The following is a 27,306-nucleotide window of genomic DNA, read 5'->3' as shown; positions in this document are numbered from 1 at the left end:
GCTGGGGTAAAGCATTCAAGAAAGGCTAACCTCTTAGGGCAAGCCAGGACCAGTGACCTCCAGGTACCATAATAACTTCATGTTGATGTAGTTGTTGTGTTACCCAAATTGTTCCTTTAAATTATGTTTACAAATGAAACATTTACATATTAACCACTGTTTTATATTATTACTCGTCTATTCCTTTGATATGGTCATGATGTCTTTAATGCATTATAAAACCAAATAAAGATAGAATTTAAAAGATAAATAAAATAAAATGCCGTATGCAGTTAAACAAAGGATTACACTCAGTGACTGTAGTGTATAATCACTCAGATAACACCCAGTGGCTGTAGTGTATAATCTCTCAGATTACACTCAGTGGCTGTAGTGTATAATCACTCAGATTACACTCAGTGGCTGTAGTGTATAATCACTCAGATTACACTCAGTGGCTGTAGTGTATAATCACTCAGATTACACTCAGTGGCTGTAGTATATAATCTCTCAGATTACACTCAGTGGCTGTAGTGTATAATCTCTTAGATAACACCCAGTGGCTGTAGTGTATAATCACTCAGATTACACTCAGTGGCTGTAGTATATAATCTCTCAGATTACACTCAGTGGCTGTAGTGTATAATCACTCAGATTACACTCAGTGGCTGTAGTATATAATCTCTCAGATTACACTCAGTGGCTGTAGTGTATAATCACTCAGATTACACTCAGTGGCTGTAGTGTATAATCACTCAGATTACACTCAGTGGCTGTAGTATATAATCTCTCAGATTACACTCAGTGGCTGTAGTGTATAATCACTCAGATTACACTCAGTGGCTGTAGTGTATAATCTCTTAGATAACACCCAGTGACTGTAGTGTATAATCACTCAGATTACACCCAGTGGCTGTAGTGTATAATCACTCAGATTACACTCAGTGGCTGTAGTGTATAATCTCTCAGATTACACTCAGTGGCTGTAGTGTATAATCACTCAGATTACACTCAGTGGCTGTAGTGTATAATCTCTTAGATAACACCCAGTGACTGTAGTGTATAATCACTCAGATTACACTCAGTGGCTGTAGTGTATAATCTCTCAGATAACACCCGGTGGCTGTAGTGCGTAATTTCTCAGATAACACCCAGTGGCTGTAGTGCGTAATTTCTCAGATTAAACCCAGTGGCTGTAGTGTATAATCTCTCAGATAACACCCAGTGGCTGTAGTGCGTAATTTCTCAGATAACACCCAGTGGCTGTAGTGCGTAATTTCTCAGATTAAACCCAGTGGCTGTAGTGTATAATCACTCAGATTACACTCAGTGGCTGTAGTGTATAATCTTTCAGATAACACCCAGTGGCTGTAGTGCGTAATTTCTCAGATTAAACCCAGTGGCTGTAGTGTATAATCACTCAGATTACACTCAGTGGCTGTAGTGTATAATCACTCAGATTACACTCAGTGGCTGTAGTGTATAATCACTCAGATTACACTCAGTGGCTGTAGTGTATAATCACTCAGTTTACACCCAGTGGCTGTAGTATATAATCTCTCAGATTACACCCAGTGGCTATAGTGTATAATCACTCAGATTAAACCCAGTGGCTGTAGTATATAATCTCTCAGATTACACCCAGTGGCTATAGTGTATAATCACTCAGATTAAACCCAGAGGCTGTAGTATATAATCTCTCAGATTACACCCAGTGGCTATAGTGTATAATCACTCAGATTAAACCCAGAGGCTGTAGTATATAATCTCTCAGATTACACCCATGACTGTAGTGTATAATCACTCAGATTACACCCAGTGGCTGTAGTATATAATCTCTCAGATTACACCCATGACTGTAGTGTATAATCACTCAGATTACACCCAGTGGCTGTAGTATATAATCTCTAAAATTACACCCAGCGACTGTAGTGTATAATCTCTTATATTACACCCAGTGGCTGTAGTGTATAATCACTCAGATGCTATCCAGTGGCTGTAGTATATAATCTCTTATATTACACCCAGTGGCTGTCGTGTATAATCTCTTAGATTACACCCAGTGGCTGTAGTGTATAATCACTCAGATGCTATCCAGTGGCCGTGGCCATTGTGTATATATGAAATAATTAATGATTTATTAAATGTCTCCACTGGCTGTAGTGTATTATGTAGGTTCTGCAGATAAATGAATGCAGCACACTCCAGTATCCTTAGAGGTAGGGAAGGGGTACTCAATTGGGAACCAAATAGACAAAGGTTAACAATAATATGAATCAAATAGTATATTCCAATATAAAATAGGACACTTGTAACTTGACAATGGGCAGCAAGTTCGTTTAGTGTATAAAGAAATATATCTGCTATGTGACAGGGTTTAAGTTAAATATGTACATATACTCTAAACAGGAAGATTACAATGTATATTGTAATAGAATTAATTATTGCATGGCTGTCTGTTTTTTAAATTATTGTTCAATTTGTTAAAATTATTGGTTCTTTTTATCTTTACTATTACATGTTTTCTTAATTTTGTGTTTTCATCTTGGATAGTTAATTAACATGTGTCACTCCAATATTGATCTGATTGGTGACTAAGGGATGGTGAAATCAATAAAGGGCAGTAATAACAAGATTAAAGGACCATTATAGGCACCCAGACCACTTCAGCTCAATGAAGTGGTCTGGGTGCCAGGTCCCCCTAGTTTTAACACTGCAGCTGAAAACATAGCAGTTTCACAGAAACTGCTATGTTTACACTGCAGGGTTAATCCAGCTCCCTGACAGCCACTTGAGGCCACTTTCGCTATTTACACAGAGTAAATTGCACTTATTCGACGCTGGATATCCTCACGGAGTCAAAAAATTGATTAATGCTTTCCAATGGGTGGGTTTGAATGCGTGTGCGCCTCTCGCCACGCATTCGCTTTCGGTTCACTCGGGAGCTGACGTCAGCAGGGGAGGAGAGGTTACCCGGCGCTGGATTAAGGTAAGTGACAGAAGGGGTTTTAACCCCTTCAGCGCCGAGAGGGGCCCCGAGGGAGGGAGGCACACCAAGAGCCTATAGTGCCAGGAAAACAGGTTGCTAATTGTGCTAATTGTTGCAGTAATTAGTCCAGGAAGAGGCATTGCTTGGTTCCAGAATCTCCTGGGATTTCGCCCCAAGGGAAAACTTGATGACCCCTACACTAACAGAGAGGTGGAGCTATTTCAGGAGATATCCCTCCCTGCCTTGCTATGTTATGCTCCCTCCTCTAAACCTGTGAAAAATCTGCTTCTGATACTCTCCAAGACCTGGAATTAAAGCATAGCAAGAAACAAGCCTATTGTGCTCATCCAGATATTCAATGTGATCCCACCATGCTACATATTATTATTATACTATATACTATAGCGCCAACAAATTCCGCAGCACTTTACAATGGGTAGACGAACAGACATGTAGTTGTAACCAGACAAGTTGGATACACAGGAACAGAGGGGTTGAGGGCCCTGCTCAATGAGCTTACGTGTTAGAGGGAGTGGGGTAAAATGACACAAAAGGTAAGGATACTATCCTTAGACTAATGACAGTTGCAAGAGAGGAATCAGTCGGGAGCTATTAACAGTTTAATTGATACGCTTTTATGAAGAAGTGGGCTTTTAACGATTTTTTGAAGGAGTGGAGACTGGGTGAGCATCTAACGGAGGAGGGAAGCGAGTTCCACAGGAACAGTGCAACCCTGGAGAAGTCTAATCGAGGAGAGTGCAGCAAAGATCTGTTTGCCAGCACCACCTGGAAGAGATTGACCACTACCCTAAGTAGCCTGGCCCAGCTCTGTCCTACTAATCTTTTTTTGTATAACAGATGGCAGCTTGGAGTAGCACCTGCTGATGCAAAATAATAATACTTTAAAAAACCATACTAAAACACTAATAATCTCCTGCACCTCTCCACCCCCTCCCCCCATCAACCACAGAGATCTTGGGCTAAAGAGCTCCACATCTGGGGGTTCAGCCCCCAAGTCAATCTCCTCATCCATCCCCCAAGCTATGCCTATGATTCCAGGGCTAATCATTCCAAACTGGAACATTCGCCATGGAAACTACCACATTTAGAACTTTCCCCCTACATAGCTTGCCATGCCTAACTCCCATCATCAAATTAATGTTGTTTAGCTTATAGCATTTTTCTTTTTTTGGGACCCATATTACACCAAAACAGTTAAAAACCCTCTACCATGTACGTTAATACCAGGCAGAATTGTTTGGAAAGGTACTGCCATTTCACAGGATGTGGACTACATCTCCCAGGTTGCTTTGCCAGCCTGCAATGGTAGAACGTGCCCCTTGTATACATTAATATATTTAACGTTAAAGTAATCCTGTGCTTATTCCACACTTTATATATGTGTTTATCAACCAAGATAGTTACATGTTGCTCAAAGTATATTCACATTTTCATGGTCTCTAGATAAATGGGTCGATTCTTAATATTAATGGACAGAATCTGAGAGTATATGGGCCAATTCTCAGTGTTAATGGGCAGAATCTGAGAGTAAATGTGCCGATTCTCAGTGTTAATGGACAGAATCTGAGAGTAAGTGGGACGATTCTCAGTATTATCAGACAGAATCTGAGAGTAAATGTGCCGATTCTCAGTGTTAATGGACAGAATCTGAGAGTAAATGGGCCGATTCTCAGTATTATCAGACAGAATCTGAGAGTAAATGTGCCGATTCTCAGTGTTAATGGACAGAATCTGAGAGTAAATGGGCCGATTCTCAGTGTTAATGGACAGAATCTGAGAGTAAATGGGTCGATTCTCAGTGTTAATGGACAGAATCTGAGAGTAAATGGGCCGATTCTCAGTGTTAATGCACAGAAGGGTATATGGGCCAATTCTCAGGGTTATGCTAAATCTTCAGGATCTCACAATGATTGGGCAGATTTTCAGAGTGAGCAGATTCTCACGGTGAATGAGTAGATAGAAATGCTCTCAGAAGTTCCAGTTATGTTCTGTGCTGATTTGATGACACTTGATACTCACAATTCCACAAATGCTATTGTTTATATCACCAACTGACTACAGATATATAAATGGGCATATTTGGGTTAATTATGCCATTTTGACAGGTTGGTACGTATAATGTGTACTGGCTGCTACAGGGTTAAACTTATGAAACATGTCAAGGTCATCCGATTTCAGGTTCTGAGATATAATAATACCTGTGCGGGCTTCATGCTCTGTGTTATGGGATATACAAAATCCAAGGAGCATAGCCTGTAAAACAAGGCAGCACGAACCTGTCAGCTCTACCCCTATCCAGGACAAGATAGCGACGGACTATTTCAGAGCTTGTTGTTTCCATCTAGTTTGATTATTTATTTATACTGGGCAGTCTTTGAGTGTTTTTCCATTGTCAGCCTTGGACAGTGGTACATTTTCTGATGCTTATATTGTGTTCTCGTAAAACTTCTTCCTAATGAAAGTGTTCATATTCTATCCGTGCATTTACACCCAGTGACACATGTATTTTTACAAGTAGTTTTTTTTACTTTTACTGTATAGTATTTGCAAAACAATGTTTAGAATTTTATTGGGTTTAAAAAAGTGGTCCTTAAAGTCATATTACCCAAAAGGTTGCCCAAAACGGGTCCTTATGACATTTCTCTAAACAGTCCAAGATCTGTCAGAACAGTCCAATCGACCTCCAGATTAATACCTTATAGAGATGGGTATTATGTTATACTGGTGGCTAGAACAGCATAGCTACCCACTTTAAATGATTTACGATAGTATTATTATATTTATTATTATTATTGGTATTTATATAGCGCCAACTTATTCCGCAGCACTTTACAATATTATAAAAGGGGTAAATTTAACAATAAATGAGACAATTACAAAATGTTACAGGAACAATAGGTTGATGAGGATCATGCCCAAAGGAGCTTACAATCTACAGGAGGTGGGCTATCAAAACACGATGGGATCCCCCTAGTATATGCCGAATGCAACTCTAATTATATATAAAATGTGCCAACAGACTGTCACAGGTGGCGGTCCAAAGACCGAGACCTCTGTGTGCCTGATGAGGATGATTGGAGTCTCAGCATGGAAATAGACAATCAGGGTCTGGTTTCAGGGCAAACAAACAACAAGGAGGAAATGTAGCAGAACTGGGGGTGAGAGTAGAGTGTGGCCCTTCAGCAGGGGCGGGCTGGGCCGGGGGGCAGGGAGGCAATTGCCCCCCAGGCCGCCCGAAATTATTTTAGGACCGGCCGCGGCGGGCCGGCCCTTTAAATGCTGCAGCCGGCGAGCGCTCTGTAAAGAGCGCTCAGACGGCTGCAGCTGCTTTTCCCTCCCTCCCCTCCCCTGTAGGTGGCCGAGCTGCACTCCGGTCCGCGGTCCCGGTCGGAGTGATGGGAAGGTGCACACTGAGTGTGCACTTCCTGTCAGTCCGGCCGGGTACAGGAAACAGAAACTCCTGTTCCGCGCGGAACAGGAGTTTCTGTTTCCTGTACCCGGCCGGACTGACAGGAAGGTGCACACTGAGCACCTTCCTATCACTCCGGCCGGGACCGCGGACCGGAGTGCAGCTCGGCCACCTACAGGGGAGGGGGTAAGAAGAAGGGGGGGGGGGGGAGAGTAAGAAGAGGGGAGGGGGGGAGAGTAAAAAGAGGGGAGGGGGGGAGAGTAAAAAGAGGGGAGGGGGGAGAGTAAAAAGAGGGGAGGGGGGAGAGTAAAAAGAGGGGAGGGGGGAGAGTAAAAAGAGGGGAGGGGGAGAGTAAGAAGAGGGGAGGGGGGAGAGTAAGAAGAGGGGAGGGGGGAGAGTAAGAAGAGGGGAGGGGGAAGAGTAAGAAGAGGGGAGGGGGGGAGTAAAAAAAGGGGGGTAGAGTAAGAAGAGGGGAGGGGGAGAGTAAGAAGAGGTTAGGGGGGAGAGTAAGAAGAGGGGAGGGGGGAGAGTAAGAAGAGGGGAGGGGGGAGAGTAAGAAGAGGGGAGGGGGAGAGTAAGAAGAGGGGAGGGGGAAGAGTAAGAAGAGGGGAGGGGGAGAGTAAGAAGAGGGGAGGGGGAGAGTAAGAAGAGGGGGAGTAAGAACAAGAGTGGGGAGTAATTAGAAGAAGGGGGTAAGAAGAAGAGGGGGGTAAGAAGAAGAAGGGGGAGTAAGAAGAAGAGGGGGGAGTAAGAAGAAGAGGGGGGAGTAAGAAGAAGAAGGGGGTAAGAAGAAGGGGGTAAGAAGAAGAAGGGGGTAAGAAGAATGGGGTAAGAAGAAGAAGGAAGGGGTAAGAAGAATAAGGGGGGTAAGAAGAAGGGGGGAGTAATAAGAAGAAGGGGGTAAGAAGAACAAGGGGGGGGAGTAAGAAGAACACAGGGAGGAGGGGGTAAGAAGAACACAGGGGGGGTGAGAACACACAGAGGGAGGAGTGAGAAGAACACAGGGAGGGTGGAGGGGGGATGAGAAGAGCACAGGGAGGGTGGGTGAATGTGAGAAGAGACCGCTAGGGGAGGGTGGGGGAGAGGAGAGACCACTAAGGGGCAGGGGAGAGCTCTAAGGGACAGAAGGGACAGCTCTAAAGGACAGGGGGCAAGACAGGGAGCTCTTTAACACTACGCACACACACACACAATGCATCCCTATACATACACAGAAACACACAATGCACCCCTATACATACACAGAAACACACAATGCATCCCTATACATACACAGAAACACACAATGCATCCCTATACATACACAGAAACTGAACATGCTTCCCTTACACACAGAGAAACACACAATGCAACCCTTACACACAAAGACAATGCATCATTTGCACACATACACAGAAACATACAATGCAAACACTTACACACACATGCAAACACACACACTGTTTTTCTTACATACATACAGAAACACAATGCATCTCTTACACTCAATGCACACACATACAGACACACAGCTTGCATCCCTTATGCATACAAACACAGATTCACACAATGCACCCCTCACACACAACCAGAAACACATAATACATCCCTTATACACAAATACACACTGCTTCCACTACACACAAACACACTGCATCACCTGCACAAACGGGTATCCCTATACACTACATACCATAAGCACACATATTAGATAACACATAACACATCCCCTACACACTCCACTCCCTGTGAGCGAGCTCATGGGTGGGTGGAACATATAAGTGGACTTATGAGTGGGCCTTATGGGCATACTCACCGTCAGGCACTGGGGCCCAGACCTTGAGCTGTGTAAGAGGCCCCCAAAAAATGGAGCTGCTTCCAATTCTCCCAGAACGTTGAATTTTGTGACCACAGTTGCAAACAGCCTCCAGAGGTCCTGTTCTACACCAGACCAGTGGAGCCAAACTGCAGCCCATCATCATCCTCATCTAATTGTAAGTAGGCAATCTAGTATATTATTAGTGACACTAATCTATAATTTACCTCACATTAAAGGGACACTATAGCTTAATGAAGTGGTTCTGGTGTCTATAGCTGGTCCCTGCAGGCTTTTTAATGTAAACACACACTGTGTGCAGCACTGGCGTTAGTTCATATGGCAGATCATATGGGTGGGGCATTGTGATGTCACATGGGGGGGGGGGGGCGGCAAATTTATATTTTGTCTAGGGCGGCAAAAATCCTTGCACCGGCTCTGATCCTGGGCAGGTGCACCAGTCTACTGGTGACCCACAGGAGGGGAGTGCACTGATTGCACTGCACTCTCCTCCTGCCCAGACCCGTCTTGACCGCAGTGCAAGTGCCCTCTGCCCCTAATTTACAGTGGCTCACACTCACAACAAGCAGTGCCTGGAGCCCTTTGCAGAGACGGAAACAAAGAGGTTCTGCGGCAGCTGGCCGTCCTGCAAGCATTACATTAAACAGCTGTTCCCCATGCAGCCACAGGTGGCGTTGTGCTGGGAGACTGTGATTACTCTTCACTTCCTCCCAGCCTACAGAGCAGCGCATGGGGGAGAGAGGAGGAGGCATGATTTAATCTTGAATAAATCCTCTAAGCAAACCTTTATAAATTTGGGGGGATCAGCTCTGTTTCCACAGTTTATTGGTGTTTACTCTCATCTCTGTATTAATATTGAGGGATGTCTAAGTAGTAACATCAGTGGGTGTCAGCAGGGCCAGCCGTTGGGGTGGGCAAGCTGTGCGGTCATGCAGGGTGCCATGACAACAGAGGCGCCCGGCGGCCAACACAGCTCACAAGTTGGGTACACCAGCATATTTAATTTAAACGATTCGCTGGTGGTCCACTGGTGCGCACCAGCAGTAGGTGCAGTCAGATCATATCCTCTCCCTCGTGGTTCCGGCGCTCATTAGCATAACATCAATATCCGTTATAAAACCAGAAAAAGGTGGGCATGGATGGTGAACTGATTTGGTGGCGCAATGGGCCACTTGACTGGTTTTGCCCCCCAGGCCTAAGGCTGCCAGCCCTCCCCTGCCCTTCAGGATAGAGCAAGAGACAAGTTTGTGAAATGGAAGTTATTCCGGGAGGCCATAAGCTTTTCTGATCAGTAGCACAGTCTTCCTAGTGCATGGTAGACACATTTAAGTCTGGGAAAAACATTTGATTTTGACAAGTGTTTTGCAGAATTTACATTAGGATATATTAAATTACAGTTGAATAATGGGTCACTGAGATTATTTTACAACTGAAGAGTCAACTTTCTTGCTAATGATATGTACGCAATTTAGTTCCCCATCAAAAGAGTACAAGAAGTAGTAAGTTGAAGAGTAACAGCACGCAGATCGCATTTAATCACTGATACTTTGTTTATTCACTAAACAGCTAGTTAAAAATTTAGTTTCTAATACAGGTAAACCAATATGCCAATATTATTTGATTTTTTTTCTACAACTTTAAAGGATCACTATAGTGTCAGGAAAACAAAGCGGTTTTCCTGACACTATAGTGCCCTGAGGGTGCCCTCACCCTCAGGGTCCCCCTCCCGTGGCGCTGAAGGGGTTAAAACCCCTTCAGCCACTTACCTTTATCCAGCGCAAGGCTCCCTCGGCGCTGGTGACATCTCCTCCCCCGCCGATGTCAGCTCCCGACTGGAGCGGAATGCGCAGGCGCGGCAAGTGGCGCGCGCATTCAAACAGTCCATAGGAAAGCACTTCTCAATGCTTTCCTATGGACGCTCTGCGCAATGGATGCGAAATTCGCATCCAGCGTTGCAGATGCGCCGCTAGCGGCTGTCAGGAAGACATCCACTAGAGGTTGGCTTAACCCCTAATGTAAACATAGCAATTTCTGTGAAACTGCCATGTTTTCAGCTGCAGGGTTAAAACCTGAGGGAAATGGCACCCAGACAACTTTATTGAGCTGAAGTGGTGTGGGTGACTATAGTGTACCTTTAAGATATTGTGCTCACAGATGGTGTAAATGTAAAGTATTGATGACGATGACAACCAGTAGCCTTGTTTTGTCATCCATCAATAACAACAGAATATAATAAATCCCATCATGAACACATTTCGTTCTTACCATAGGTATCATGTGCTGATATGTATACCAGTAAATCCTAGTGTGTAATAAAACAAATAACATCATTTTCTGTACATCCCAGATGCACATTTGTATGTAAATGGACATACTGGCTGATTCACAGTTACTGTCATGGACACATTGTTTTGTGTATATGTGAGGTAGAAGTGGTCTTTATAAAACTACCTGGGTAAATGAGAAACTTTAAGAATCTATTAAAACAAATAGATAGAACTTTCTGTCCAGAGTTCTTTGTACGTGACATAAATAACAGGTAAATTAATATTGAGGGGTGTTGATAATTTGTGGCGCAGTATTTATTTTTTCTAGTGACACATTTTTATAGAGCGCCAATATATGCTGCACCACTTTATGATTATAGATATAAAACAAGTATTTACATGAAAAGCAAAGTTGAGGTGAAGAGGGCCCTGGTCAAATGAGCTCACAATCTAAGAGGAAGGGAACGAAGAACACTAGAAGTATAGCTGGGGGGTTGGAGGACTGTTAAGTTGCGAGAAGTTACCCAGGAATAAGCTTTCCTAAAGATATTTGTTCTTAGAATGGGGTTGAGCATTTTACAGAAAAGGTGCAGTCCTAGAGAAGTTCTGTAGACAAGAACTGGCTGAGGTGGATCGAACAGAGGACAAGAGAACCTCATATGAACACACACTAGTTGGAATGTTTCGGAGATTAGGGTTATGGCGAGCCTCAGTTCGCCGGCTGGATCATTTATGTGTTCCTTATACAATCTTTCTATGTGTTTCTTTTTGGTAATTGATAATATGTAATTCATAGAACATATTAACACACATTATGAATTGTCCTCTTTTATATTTGATTTTAGTTTAAAATCTATTAGTCCAATGCAGAGAAACTGGTTTTGTGGGCCAGTGGAAAGTGGAAACCCCATTTTGGTCAATGGTTTAATTAAGAAAATATCTATTGTTCTTTAGGATTCTAATGTCTGATTTATTACTTTGCAACTGTAAATATAATGTAAGGCTAAGGAGATCTATGGCAAACATACTTACATGCGAGTTTGAACAATGTGTGAGCACAGACTTTAAAATGGTCTAAAATGTTATACCATGGCCACTAGTGTGCCTTGAGGACTTTTTTAGGACCACTTACTGAATAAAGACGAAGTCCACCAATGTGTGTCAGTCACCAACAAATACAATACAACATACTTCAGATTAGAGAACAGAATGATCAGTTTTTGTGTTGAATGCTTTTAGCTGTTAATATGGGTAAATGGCCAGTATTAATATTTTCATTAAGAACGGATCAGATTTGTTAATATTTTTATTGATAATAGGACTTATTGATATTTTTTGACAATGATCAGGATTTATCGATATTTCCATTGATAATAGACATAATTTATGAATGTTTTGTTTTGATAATGAACAGAAATTATTGACATTTCATTGGTAACGGACAGGACTTATTGAGGTTTTTATTAACATGTTTACTGTAATCATATTGAACCCGTGCATCAAAGTAATTTTCACCTGCTTTCTGACGCTCACATTTCAGTCTGATGAAGAAGATTGCTCAGTACATAGGAGAAGTCATGGATGATTCAACGGACAAGGCACAGGAAAACCTTTTGGCAAATGGAGGTAGGTGCCCTCAATCACAACCTAGAGGCAGAGGATGGCATAATCCTCTTAAATCTTCAAGTTAAAATTTCCATAAAGGAAAATTGCCATGATGATTTATCATGCAAAATAATATATAATACACGTATCCGAGCCTGTCTGTAACCTCTTGTAATACATGCTCATACATAAATACCTATTTTCAATAATGTGTCTGCTTACTTACCGGCACCCTATGGAGGCAGCCATGGAGTAAGGGTAATCCACTGTTCTCAAATCTTTAGCTTACATGGAAGCCCTAGACATCTAAAAACATGCTCTGAGCTGGTCCCAACTAAGCTGCACTTTCAAATGAAAAAGGACTTAAAGATGTCCATCAATTATAAAAGAATTATGACAGTTTTCCTTGAATACCATGTCACATCATACCTCCCAACAGTTTTGGATCCATCGGGCCCATCATGATTTCAGGTTTCTGATTGGTTCTTTGGTGTCCTGCGTCCAATGAGGTACCAGTGTTGGGAGGTATACAGAGTGAAACAAGTACACAGGGAGGGGGTAAGGAGCATACTGTGCCCAAGTGCATCTGAATATTCGCCCTTCATACCCCTTGTGTGTACAACTTCCTCTCTGGTAGAACCTACAGATCATTAAAATGAATTATTGCACCAAAGCAACACGTTTTGTGTCTTGTTTGTAGGTTTGTATATTTCAGTTATTATTTTCAATGTTTTCTTAGCATTGTAAAGATAAGTGTCAAAATGTTTATACTGAGTATGCAATATGCTATAGCCCAGAGGCCACTCTATACAATAACTAGAAGGCTAATCTTTACTGACTGAAACCTCCCACCTAACACTAACATTACTCTAAGCTGCCCCTTAACCTTACCCACGTCGTTATGAAAACACAGTCGTTAATGGTGCTTTAATGCCCCAGTATAATTTCAGTATCAATTTAAGAAAGCCAGTATTTAAAACTCGCTCCTTTGACAGCCATTTTGTAAATGTACCCGATGTTAGTGGTGAAATTAATTAGAATTGTGTTTCCTATGGATAAATTCAAGATGGCAAATTAATTTTTTCTTGCTTGTGGTTTTGTTTAATTTTATGAGATTGTCTAGGATGGATTTAGTTATCCATGTATGTAGAATGAATGAATACAAAAAAATACTGTAATGCGACACAAGCATATTTTAAGATGGACTTTGGAAAGTCCATGTTGGACACAGAAACTCGATAAATGTTGTTTCCACAATGATCCCAGAGTTCCCAGCTTGATATGCAAATGAGCACAGACAGGCATCATGTTTCAGACTTCTCATTGCATATTTCCAGGTACCCTTAGTAATGGACACTGTTTTAAACATAGCATTATTTTTTTAAAAAACACACAAAAACATGGTCAGTGACCAGAACCCAGCCATAGTCTGCATTTTTGACCTTGTGGGTCTCAGTAGCCTGAATAAGAATGAATCAGAAATATGTATTTTAAAAAAAAAAATCCTAATAATTTTTCTTGCAGACATTCTCTGGGTTGAGTTAATTTGAGATTCCTACCATGATTAATTAATTGCGTTTACTCCTATATCATGTGAATACCACACACTGCACAGAGTGCTTTTTCAGGCAAAGTCCAGCAGCTTGACTTGTATATGATGTATATGCCTTTCCTGCTCTAGTGACATGTGCAGCTACCAGTACAGCCATATTAGTCCCTGATCTCCTACACAAGTCAGCAACCGGAGTCCTGTATATACACGGAACATAATATCTTAAAGGGACATGCATCACTTGACAATTATTTTTTAAACCAGCAAGCAAAAGCTTCTAAGCAAATATACAAACCAAAATAAAGAAAGAAAAACATTGAGTGATGTAATAAATGTTTATAAACTTACTATAAATTTGGTCAGATTGCATTATTGGACACATCTGTCAGCTACGGGAGTTTCCTCTTTTTTGAAAAAAAAATTTTTTGCCCACTTAGCTGTAGAGATTTAATTAGGTCACTGCAAAGTTCCAGTGGATACATTGAATATGTGTTAAGTCTTGGCAACGTTTAGAAGAAATTAGAGAGTCCCGGCGACCCAGATTTGCAGGGTAATTTAGGATAATTCATTAAAGTGAGAATTATTGAGAATTCAAAGTGAATTTTCAAAATTAAGGCCAAAGTTGTTGAAGTCCGACCATTGCTCATGTTGTAGTTCTGCTATTTTGTCCTTAAAGGAACATGCATCACTTAACAATTATTTTTTTTAACCAGTGAGAAAACACTTGAAAGCAAAGATACAAAGCTAAATAAACCAACAAAAACTTTTAAAAGTATGTAATAAACGCTTATAAACTTACTCTAAACTTGGTCAGATTGCATAGTTGGACACACCTCTGAGCAAGGGGAGTTTCTTCAGCCGGCAACCCACTGCCAAGACCCCTCCTCAATTTCAGGCCAGCCCATCATGTGTATGAGTGTCTGTATAATGGTGTGTGCATGTGTTGTATGACTATTTGTGTTGTTGTGTTGCATGTTTATTTGTGTGTGTGTTTGATATTTAAGCATTTGGAAAAAAATATGGTTATTTCCTATCATTACGTTAACCATATTTTTTGAGGTAGAAATTTCAGACACTTTTCGCTGACATATATGCTTCAGTTAATTGCAAATTTTAGAGTTGCAGATTAAAAGTAAAAAAAAAGACAACTCTCCTATTGGAAAATGTTGCGGAAAGATAGATAAAGGCGTGGTTTTGCCCCAAACTTCTGTATATTTTTGGAAAAACCTGAACGCTATAATGAACTGTGTCAAAAATTGTGTATATTGGTTTGGGGGGGTCAGAGTATGGGGAACAGCATTGCGCTAACTGGCCTTGGGTCATCAGAGAGGGTGAATTTGGACGTGCAAATGTTGGCACCTCTGCTGACTCAGCCAATGGGCATGCTCCATAATACCAAGCAAATCACTAGGAACTCTCAAATATGTTTATCGCTGTTTATTTTTAAAGCTGTAAACCTTACAACTTGTCTTGTTCCAGGAAAGAAGAGTAAAGTGAAATGCTCACACAGTATGTAGCATATTAAAGTTTGGAGTGTTTTATAGCCTTTCTTTTTTTTAGCATGGACTTTAGAGGACCTGGCTTGACAAGACACGTCTAGTTGTAGGGATACAGTGATCAGGTTACGATGGATTTCTGACGTAATGGCCTCGTAACCGGGTCACGATATCCGTATGACTCAGATAACAACGCCACTCTCTGTTGTGAGTTTTATCTTTCCTGTGTAAGAGCTCTGCATGTACCATGACCGAGGCCTCTATCGGTGTATCATGACTATCGGTTTGCACAGTTCTATCCCATTGTGTAGGAATATCTGTGCTATCAACTAAACACCTGTATTTGCATGTATTGTAGAATAGAACACAGTGTGCAGCCAATCAGGAGCAAGCTTTGCAGTAATAATGGATACCATTGGCTGCACTCTGCTCTTGCAGTCTGTCTAACAATTCCTTTTCAGTATGTTGAGTGCATGTTACCTGAAAAAACTTGTGAAACATTTTTATACTAATTATACAGTATGTGTATGTTTTGTGACCAGCTGGTAATTAATATAATTGCAAATGTGTGGTTAATGGTATACCATCTACATCTATACAGAAAAATTAAACTTGTAAAGAGATATGTGCAGTAAACACATTTAAATTATCCAAAATAGATGTTGTTTTTTTCTTGTCGTTTTATGGCTTGATGATTACAGTTGCTGTCTTTAGACATATTAGCTAAACTATGTTTAGAAAGTTTCTCAGAGTCTCCAGCAGTCCATCACTTCTAAATCTTTCAGCCTATCACAGCGCCCATTGTTGGTATGGCTACAAGGAAGTGTGTGGAACAGTTTAACACTGAATGCAAATACCAGAATTCAGTTAGATGAAATCATTATAGTGCCTACATTGTCTCTTTACATTGTCACTCTGGACACCAATTGAACTTAAAGGATTACTCCAACCAACATGAAACACACTGCACATACTGAGATATTTGTAATTGTGTGCTGGGGGCTAGTTGCATCCACAGCACACGTGACTCTGTTCCAGACTGCATAATGTCAATTCTGTGCAGAAATTATGTCCACAGAAGTAGAAATCTTTCCCTTGCCTAAAAGTGGAAGCCAGCTTTCCCTATCACCCTCCCTCCCAATGGAAGCTCCCTTATGCCTCCTCCTATCGTACATTTGTGTTTTTTTTCTAAAGCGCTCTCTCCTCTGCCTCCCTCACCCTGCCTGCCTGGACTGCGCGCAAGCGTGCTGAGAAGGCAAAATGGTTTAATCACAGGCTTGTGCACCCTGTGATTAAACTGTTTGTGCCACCAATGACGTCAGGAGGAGGCACGGAAAAGCTTCACCTGGCACTAGGTTTTACTACAATTTGAGGAGGGAATCTTAATGAAAAACTCACATTGACTGTGTTGGATTTTCACTGAAATCCCAACCCAGTCAAACTATATAGGGGCTACTTTGTCTTGTGTTTTTTCCTATGTTTGACAAAGCTTGACAAAAAGGTGGAACTACCGCTGCCAAGCTTTGTCAAGTCCTCAGTCTAGTGGTGATGACTGAGGGGCAAAAGGCTTTGTTTATGGAAGCTCCTGTGGCCTCGCAGGATCCTCCATAGACATCAGTATTGTACACTTGCACATACGCAAGAGTACAGCGCTGATGTCGGCTCCTGGAAGATGGAGCTCCAGGAGTCGAAGAGAATCCCACAGAAGAAGATGGCAGCATCCACAAGGAACAGCTTCAGGTAAGCAAAAGTCACCTTTTCCTGCATCACCACATTGCGGCTTGGCAAAATATGCAAAAATTGCATATTTTTGAAACTGAAATATGGGAATTTTTTTTGAATGAGTCGATATAAATAAAATAATTGAAAATGTTTCTGTTTATAAATGAACCTCTCTCTAATTTAGACATTTGTTACTTATTAAAATTCTAATTCATGATTTATTTTTTTTTAAAAAAGGTATAATGCTATAAATGCAGGACGTAAAAATCTAGCATAAATAAATCAGAATGTTCCACAGAATTTTCTGAAATGAATGGAAAACTCTTTATTCCTTTAGAACCTGTATGAATGCTTAACTTAGATCTATTCAGGACTAATATTTTATGAATAATGTTTCTAAAAAGAAATATATGTAAAAGTCAGCAGCACACACACATGCTTTTAGTGCAATGGAAAACTGATGCGCGGTGTAATTGGTGTCTATTTCATGATTGCTAGTAGCAGGTGGAAAGTTGCAGGTAGGGTTATTTATCGCAGAGAACACAAGAAGCAGATCCTGGCTCGTATCATTAGCCGTGTACCTGTTCAACGTCCCAGTGTTCTGGAGACTACCTGTAATTTAAGGCTCATTACCCCTGCAAGTTTGTCCTTTGTACTTTGAATCAACTGGTGTATTAAAGTGACATTACTCTTCTCGTAATGCCATGTTAAAGTCCTAATAAAGCTGGATAGCGAAAACGTCAGCTGTGAATACAGTTCCAGCCAGACATTAGCAGTTCCTTGAACACAATGTCTAGATAAGATAATATACCTCGTAATAGGAAATAAAATAAATAAAAGCAAATCTGATGGATTCATGTAAAAAAAATATACATCTGCAGACTGGTAATTAGCAATATTTGTTTTCAGATGATCAACTGTTTTATTAATATTATTATTCTTTATATGGCGCTAACAAATTCTATAGCGCTGCACAATAGGTGGATTAACAGACACGTATTTGCTACAAGATGAGTTGGATGCACAGGAACCTTCACTATATAACATTGTAGCCTATACTAACATATATATATATATTCGTATCGATATTGATCATAACATTATGATAAGGTTATGTTAATGTCTCCCCCTGCTGGTTGCGAAGTGAGTATTCATTTTTTTTGTTGGAGTTTAATCATTATTTGTTCATTGTTTTCAGTTGATCTTATCAGCTACATATCACGATTTGAGTGGGACATGGCAAAGTACCCAGTGAAGCAACCACTTAAGAATTTAACCGAATCCCTATCCAAGGTATCTTACTGTGGTGTTGATGTCTGCAGGGTGGGGGGGATTCAAATATTATTTATTTTCTGTAAGTTATGCACACATTAGATTGGAGTTTTCTATAAATTTAGCCCTTGGTGAATTCACTGTAGATTCAATGACGACCAGCAATGATTTTTAAATTCATGTGACCTTGATTTACACACAGTGAAGAATATATACAATAATATAATTATCTTGTTTTCAGCAAATGTCGCAGATAGACACGGATCTAAAATCAAGGACTCTTACATACAACAACATCAAAGGGAACCTTCAGAGTCTGGAGAGAAAGACTGTGTAAGTGTAGTTGTATGGGACTATTTTAACATGGTATATCTAGATTACATGGTGCTCGGGACGGAAATGTATTTTGTCACCCCCTCAACTGTAAAAGCAATTGTGTCTCCCTCTGCATCACCTTAACATCCTTATCCTTACATCGACATACTAATATTTATATACACATACACACGTAATTACATTCATGTACACAGATATATTAATATAGACACAAATGGACATATATACAGACACAACCGTTAATATAGATACACACAGATTCATACACAAACACACACGTACACATATACACACACTCATACACATACATTCATATATACATACACACAGATACACAATCTCAATCATACACAATCACATACACAAACAGTCATTCATGGAACATCTCCCCCGTGCCAAGTTACAAAGTAAGTTGGCCGCCCTGCAGTGCCACCATTTGTGAGGGCAGAAAGAGGCTGCTTTACAGTGTCTATTTGGTCACCAGGATGTCCCCAATCCAGATGTGACTGAGCTTATTCAAGAGTTCAGATATGTCAGGTTTGTATGTGAATAAATTGAGTTCCTTAGGAGAGCTGCAACCCTGTGCTTCCTCTCTGCATGCACCCCCCTCACCCCCCTGAAAAGTTCAGATATGTTGGTTTTGTAAATTATTAAATTGAGTTCCTTAGGAGAGCTTCAACCCTGTGCTTCTATCCTATCTGCATGCCCTCCTAAAAACACTGGTTTGATTGTAGAACCCTTTAAAATGTACTCGCCCTTTAAGGACAAGGAGGCTGCTGAAATTTCTCAACCGGTTCTGAACTTCCTTTGTTTTTAATGGGAATGCAGTTCATATCACACAAAACCCTGGTCTAATTTTATTATGATAATTTATCCTTTGCTGCATAGTGAATCTTTAGATGATTAAAATATTCTTGCTTTGCTATCCAGGGGCAATCTCCTCACAAGAACTTTGGCTGATATTGTTAATAAAGAAGACTTTGTTTTGAACTCGGAATATCTCATAACACTTCTTGTGGTTGTTCCAAAGTAAGTTTAAAAAAATTAAAATTCCATTCTCAAAAAAACATAAAGAGTTACTGTCACTTTTAAAATGAATCCTTTTTTATTTCTCTATTTCCCTGACTGTTATCTGACTGTAATATTATAACAATAATATAACCACTTACTCTGGATACAGTGACCACATCTAGAATGGTTACAAAAAGAAATATTGCAGAGAGGGTTGCATTGGGTGAAATGAAGACTGCACTCCTCAGCTGTGCTGTGTCTTAGTAAATTATTCTGAGTGGGCGGATGTTTTCCTTATAGAGGTGACGTGTCAACACTAATGCTCAACGTACTCGGGGACTAATTCGTTTCCATATCAGTAACATTTACATGATGCACGACGGGGCAGTTTATATACAGAAAGAGAACATAACTTGGGTTTCCTGTATACGCTGTATGCTAGAGCTTTGTGTCCAGCTTTATTGCTGTTATAGGAAGTGTTAACTATTTTTATTGTTTTATAACATTTGGTGATTCGTACTCAACAGGCGTACAGTGTAATCAAACAAAAAAACAAGGCTAATCAAGCATCAATATACTTGGCCTAACGTGCAGGATACTGAGATAACTTGTGCAATTAAATAATCTGTTTATGCTTTTGAAGGACAAGTTACACTCCCTGGCAAAAAACATATGAGTCGCTGTCTGACATGGTCGTGCCTCGATCAACTAAGTAAGTAGGAAAGGTTAATTAATGCCATATTTATCTGTTTATTCTGTTGCCTAGAAATTATCTAACACGATATAGGAAAATTGAGGGAAGGATGTAGCGCCTTAAATCTCCTCAGTAGTACATGGAATATAAATAGAGAATACATGAACTTATAGTGTAGCATGTCTTTAGTTTGTTATAAGGAAAAAAGAAAAGAAATGCATTTACACTTTATTAGAGCTATGATGTAGCTCCAACTTATGCACCTGAGCAGTATGATCCCCACTTGTGGATATAGCGCAGCATAGAGGTTGGTTAATCCTGGTAGGTGGTTGGGAAATATCTCATGGGAGAAAGACAGAAGAATAATATAGTGTAGTATACCAGAGATTACTTTTTATATAGATATAAACTCATGTTTTATGGAGCTCTACAATGGCTCCCAGGGTATAGCGTGGAGTTGAATTCCCACTCTAGGATATGTAATTAGTACAGGTCCTCTACGTTAAAATATAAAACAAGAAGAAAAGACTGTATAGTGCACACCGTTGCATGTCAATATAAAATGCAAATAAAAATCTACTTATGTATGGGTGAGAAAATAAGGTTTGCTTAATCCTACAGTTGAAGGTGGTATCTATCCCCACCAAGGATATGGTGTTCAGGAGATGAGTAACAGCACAGAAAGGTCCAAAGTAATAAAATATTTTTAAAAGTTCTTTATTTAAAAAAAAAAAAAAACACACAATACAAAATAATAATAAAAAATAGATAATAATAATAAAAAGATAGGGTAAAACCAAATACTTGACAGGCACACAGTTGGATTTGCCGGCATATGCGCTTACCTTACCCAAACCCCCATTAAAACACGGACACAGGTTATACTGTTGGAAATAATCAGTCCACAGCTTTTGAAAATTAATAATAAAATAATTAAGGAATAACAAATGGGGTCATTGCCAACAAATCTTATTAAAGTTAACATCCCCCCATTTACATACCATACCCCTAGCAATGACCCCACAATAATAACAATAGATAACAATCTAAATAACATGTTAATACTGAAACTGGCCGCCCAATATGACCACATTTCCACCAGGTTAAATTGTAGGGTTGTACCGAGACACCGCTACCCACCATATCGATTGTAGGGGTGTACCAAGACACTGCTACCCACCATATCCATCGTACGGGTGTACCAAGATACCGCTACCCATCAGTTCCAGTGTAGGGTGTACCAAGACACCACCACAACCCCAGGTTCGGAGCCACCGACGGGCTCGAACCTACCAACCACGTGCAGCACTGCCCAATCCACACTAAACCTCAGGATGCCCACTTTCTCCTCAATCTACCCTCTGATTTAACCAGGCCATTCCCAGCCGCTGTGAAAAAACGGGAAATCAACTAACCTAACCAAATACAGGGAGGGTGGGAGGGACAACTGACAGGTAAGCTTAGGTTCAGTTAAAATGACCACTTCATATAATGGCCGGTATAAATACTCCGCTTATGGCTCCGCCCTACCCAGCATGCTAGCTGTCACTAACTGTGGCTGCTATGCCTACCTCCTGGCTCTGTCAATGCCTATTTCTCTTAGCTGCGCTGATCCATGGGCTACAGAAGTACACTAATGCGTTTCACCTTTTCTAGGCTTTTTCAAAGTGTGAAATTGTAACTGGTGTTTAACCCCTTAAGGACACATGACATGTGTGACATGTCATGATTCCCTTTTATTCCAGAAGTTTGGTCCTTAAGGGGTTAATGGTTTAATGATCTAGGGCAGCATTTTCCAATTGGTGTTCTGCAGAACCCTGGGGTTCTGCAAACAGAAAACTGGGGTTCCGCTGTAATTTTGTCAATTCTAAATGGCCGTTGTGATTTACCAATCCTGTTACCCATGCAGGTAGGGCCACCCAATGGGGTAAGGCGCCGCATCCCGCTAGGAGCGCGACAGGGCCCCTGTAGTATCGGATGCTGGGACGAAATGACAGCCAGTCACTTCCTCCCAGACATAGAGAGCACCAGGTTGGAAAGAGAGAGGCAGGGAGTGAGTTGCTGCAGACCCTCAACAGATCAGCCTCAGCAAGCAGTACTCCAAGCAAGTCACCCTCCTGCAGACACATGCTAACAGGAGGGTGACTACAAATATAAAACTAATGACATGTATGTATATGTCAGTGTGTGTATCTGAGTGTGTGTATGTGCCTGTGTGTGTATCTGTGTCAATGTGTGTCTCTGAGGGTGTGTGTATTTATGGGTATATGTCAGTGTGTGTATCTGTGTGTATGTACCAATGTGTGTTTCTGTGTATGTATGTGACAGTGTGTGTATCAAGGTGTATGTATGTGTTATTGTGTGTCACTGTGTGTATCTGTGTGTCAGTGTGTGTGTGCCTGCCAGTGTGTGTGTATCTGTGTGACAGTGTGTGTATGTGCCAGTGTGTTTGTGTCTGTGTGTGTATGTGACAGTGTGTGTATCTGTGTGTCAGTGTGTGTGTAAGTGTCACTGTGTGTGCCTGTGTGTATGTGACAGTGTGTATATCTGTGTGTCAGTGTGTCTGTCTGTGTGTCAAGGTGTGTGTATGTGTCACTGTGTGTATCTGAGTTTGTATGTACCAGTGTGTGTACCTGTGTGTGTGTGTATATGTCTGTATGTATGTGTGTGTGTGTGTGTGTGTGTGTGTATGTGCTTGTATGTGTGTCTGTATTTGGCAGTGTGTATATGTGTGTCAGTGTGTATAGCTATGTGTCAAGGTGTTTGTCGCTGTTTGTAATTGAATGTGTGTATGTGCCAGTGTGTGTATCTGTGTGCCAATGTGTGTGTTTGAGTGTGGGTTTATGTGCCAGTGTGTGTGTATCTGTGCGTCAGTGTGGGTGTATATGTCAGTATGTGTGTAATGGTGTGTGTGTGTATGTGCCAGTGTGTGTGTATCTGTGCATCAGTGTGGGTGTATATGTCAGTATGTGTGTAACGGTGTGTGTGTGTATGTGCCAGTGTGTGTATCTGTGTGTCAGTGTGTATCTGAGTGTATGTGCTAGTGTGTGTACCTGTGTGTCAAGGTGTGTACATGTGTCAAGGTGTGTATAATTGTGTCTGTGTGTAAATGAATATGTGTGTATGTGTGTATGTGTCAATGTGTTTATACGGCAGTGTATGTGCCTACATTCCAGCAATCAAACATCAACACAACATGCAAATACACCCCTGCAAACACAAACATTACATGCAAAACTCTCCTGAATTCAAACTCAAAATTTATATACAAACATTCAAACAAATCCTTTACTCAAAAATCAATACTACACACAAATGTACATCCGCATTTAAAAACACTTCATCCAAAAATGCTAAAATGATATACAAAAACCAACTCTACACATAAAAGCACCCGTGCTCTTAAATACTACAATCTGTTTACTATCTGTAGAAATTAGTGCATATATACCAAAAAAACGATATTTGCCAAAATAGAAAACATTACACTCTGCAAATTAAAAGGTTTGAGCTATGTCAAAGGGTTCCACAGGAAAAAATAATTGGGAGCCCCTTCTCTAGAGCACCCTTTGGCACTTCAGATGTTGTGGACTATATTTCCCATAATGCTCTCACAGCTATAATGCTGGCAAAGTATCAGTTGTCTGTCAGGGGGATGTAGCCCACAACATCTGGAGTGTCGTAGGATGCCCAGCTGTAGAGTATAGAATTGTTAGGTTGTAACACCGGAATTTTTCAAAGCCATGCCAACTGATGACTACAGGTCCGGAAACCCAGTATTTTTCTTGTTGTTCAATGATACTTGTTCTCTTTGCAGAATGATTGCGGAGGATGCTGAGAGCGGGTTGTTTACAGTGACCTTATTCAGAAAAGTAATCGAGGAATTTAAATCCAAAGCTCGGGAAAACAAGTAAGGTTTAGTTTTTAATTATTTCAACTGTTATTAACTACTGGTTGTAGCTCTTTTCTACATATTAAAGGGACACTATAGTCACCAGAACAACTACAGCTTTTTGCATTTGTTCTGGTGAGTAGAATGATTCCCTTCAGGCTTTTTGCTGTAAATACGGTCTTTTCAGAAAAAATGCAGTGTTTACATTACAGCCTAGTATTAACCCCACTGGCCACGCCTCAGATTTCTGCTAGAGGTGCTTCCTGGGGCAGTGCTGCACTGTGAGCAGCACGGCCATTCAGTGTCTCCACCCTCTACATGGAGACACTGAACTTTCCTCATTGAGATGCGTTGATTCAATTCATCTCTATGAGGAGATGCTGATTGGCCAGGACTGTGTTTGACTTGTGCTGGCTCTGCCCCTGATCTGCCTCCTGGACAGTCTCACCCAATCCTATGGGGGAGCATTGTGATTGGCGCAGACCACTACTTCTGATGATGTCATCAGACAGCAGGCAAGTCAGAAGCAGAAAGGGGCAGAGCCAGCAGCTGCAGACTAACTTACAAGTAAGATTTTACTATGTTTAGGGAGGCAAGGGAGTGGCAGATGGTGGTTTTAACACTGTAGGATCAGGAATACATGTTTGTGTTCCTGACCCTATAGTGTTCCTTTAAATACTCTTAGCAGTGGTATTAGAAATGTACATAAGTGGCTGCCATTTATAACTCAGTGTTGTATTGTTTTGTTTTTGTTTTTATCAAATACAAGGCTGTTCTGGCATAGACTGAAATTAGATATGAAATTGGCATTCTCATGATTTCCTTATGGGAGCACTTATAATTATTTTTACTCTTTTTTGAAGTATCATTGTTTTTCCTTTTGCTGCGCTCTCAGGCAGTCCCCCTAATGCCTGTAAAAAAGTTTAGAAAGTTAATAAAAGTTATTAAAAAAGTTTAATAAAGTAAATAAAAGTTCTTGGATCATATATTTATATATATATATATGATCTATTCTAAGTACTTTTATATGCACATACACATACATAAACCATTAATAAAAGTGTATTTTATTATATATATATCAGACCAGACTCTGGCACTCAACCCAAAAAAAGCCTCCAGGCCAGTAGATATAAAGGTAAAAAACAGGAGCACTCGCTTGGATTTTTCAAATGTGTATTAACCGTTTAATCACAACTCAGCATCAACGTTTTGACCCTAACGTTGATGCTGAGTTGTGATTAAACGGTTAATACACATTTGAAAAATCCAAGCGAGTGCTCCTGTTTTTTACCTTTATATATATATATATATATATATTAATATTAAAATACACGTAGAATGATGTTAATTGTTTATATATTTATATAAAATAAAAATAATCAATAAATACATTTTTAAAAATGAATTTTTTTTTAATTATATACCAGTTTTTATTTGTTCTAACTGTATTTGGTTATTAATATACATATGTATTAAATTCAAAATACATTTAGAATGATATTATAAATACATATATGTATCTATATATCTCTCTCCCTCTCTCTCTCTCTCTCTCTCTCTATGTATATATATAAATACAAATATTTAAAAAAAAATTATATATATGTATATAAATTGAAATTCTACACATATATTTTTTTTATAATATTTTTACATAATCAAGTCATTTTATTAATTACAATTTGAGGGACCTGCCTGACAACCCAGGCTGAAAGTCCAGAGAATTTGGCTCGCAAGCCCTATATTTAACCCTGTAACATTCTAGGACATCATAAAACCTGTACATGGGGGGTACTGTTTTACTTGGGAGGCTTCGCTAAACACAAATATTATCATTTAAAAACAGTAAAATGGATTACAACGATGATATCGTCAGTAAAAATGCAGTTTTTTGCATTTTTCACACGCAAACGGTACTTCCACTGACGATATAATTGTTGTGATACATTTTACTATTTTGAAACACTAATATTTGTGTTCGGTGAAGTCTCCCGAGTGTATGTTTCTTTGCTTGATGCATACTTTTGTGTGAAACGTTTGTTCTTGTACTGTTCTATTTTCCGCACACTCCTCAGATTCATTGTACGTGAATTTTACTTCAACGAGAAAGAATTGCAGTCGGAAAAAGATGAGATTGTTAAACTGGCAGCTGATAAGAAACAACACTATGTAAGTAACAGCTAATATAGAGTGCATGGCATTCTATTCATTTACCTTGGCCGAAAAATTGCTTTAATTTTGTTTAGGACTTAGTAGTCACAGGAGGTATACGTAACAAGTCACAAAAAACTATATTTGCCAATATTTATTTTTATTTTTTTGAATTTTTTATTTTTGCAGTGCATATTATGGACACAAACTGGCTTGAGGTACCCCAAAGGCAATCCTCGAGCTGTTTAGCATAAGTAACAAGTAGGGTAATCGCTAGGCAATGCACAATTTTATATTATATAGTAGCAGTAACGTTGGTGAAACATGAGAGTAGTAAAAGTAGATTAATTAACAAGCATGACATGACATAACATATCCCCTTACTGATAAGAGAGAGGTACTGTGTGTAGATAGACATGGTAAGGTAAGGGATACAGTAGAGTTTACCACCCCAGACAGCCCCAACCCCCCATCAGAATAGGTTGTAGGAATGGCAGCAGAATAGATTGCATTACCCTCTGGACCTGGTAAAGCAAAGAAAGTGTGAGGCACAACTCTAGTAGATTATACAAGTATGGCAAGTATGAAGTCCAGTACTGCCCAGGTACCCCAGACTGGGTAGGCGCTGGGGTCAGAGGCCCATCTTGGTGATCATCCTATCCCTCTTATAGGGAATTTAGTGTCCCAGGGTGCTTGGCTCCTTAGATTGTCAGCCAGGGGAGACTCCTGCATAACGTAAAGCTGCATTTGAATTCTACTCCTCTCCCTGACCCTATGCTTTTCCTGCTGCATGTTGCTGGGGTTAGGAAGCTTTGCAGTTTGCCAGCCGGCTGATTTTACTGCCTTACGTCGCTTAGGCCGTCGTCGCTGTCTCCGGTATGTCGGGCTCGTGGTGTGTGCAGTAGGACGCTTCGGGGAGTAGCGGGGTGGTTCAGGAGGTGCCTCGGTGGTCTCCTTGGGTTTCAGCCTGCTTTCCAGCTTTCTCCAGAAGGCGTCGAAGATTGCCTCTAGGCGCCAGCATGGATCAGGTATCTCCCCTCCAGGAGTGTGGGGACACGTGTCGTCCGCCATCTTAGATGGCGCTCCGCCAT

At 40.5% G+C, this 27,306-nt stretch overlaps 1 protein-coding gene across 2 annotated transcripts in view; it reads left to right on the top strand.

The window, feature by feature from the left end:
- The window catches only part of ATP6V1C2 (ATPase H+ transporting V1 subunit C2), a 46,183-nt gene that overhangs the window by 7,280 nt on the left and 11,597 nt on the right, over positions 1-27,306 (top strand). For both annotated transcript variants that reach the window (XM_063440875.1, XM_063440876.1), the window contains exons 4-10: positions 12,022-12,107; positions 18,055-18,149; positions 18,370-18,461; positions 19,395-19,493; positions 20,119-20,187; positions 23,987-24,079; positions 26,140-26,233. In XM_063440875.1, the coding sequence (XP_063296945.1) occupies positions 12,022-12,107; positions 18,055-18,149; positions 18,370-18,461; positions 19,395-19,493; positions 20,119-20,187; positions 23,987-24,079; positions 26,140-26,233 (628 nt within the window). The remainder of the gene's footprint in view (positions 1-12,021; positions 12,108-18,054; positions 18,150-18,369; positions 18,462-19,394; positions 19,494-20,118; positions 20,188-23,986; positions 24,080-26,139; positions 26,234-27,306) is intronic.

Source organism: Pelobates fuscus, chromosome 2, assembly GCF_036172605.1.
Source record: "Pelobates fuscus isolate aPelFus1 chromosome 2, aPelFus1.pri, whole genome shotgun sequence".
Taxonomy (NCBI): Eukaryota; Metazoa; Chordata; class Amphibia; order Anura; family Pelobatidae; genus Pelobates; species Pelobates fuscus.
This window is presented reverse-complemented; position numbering and strand designations above follow the sequence as displayed.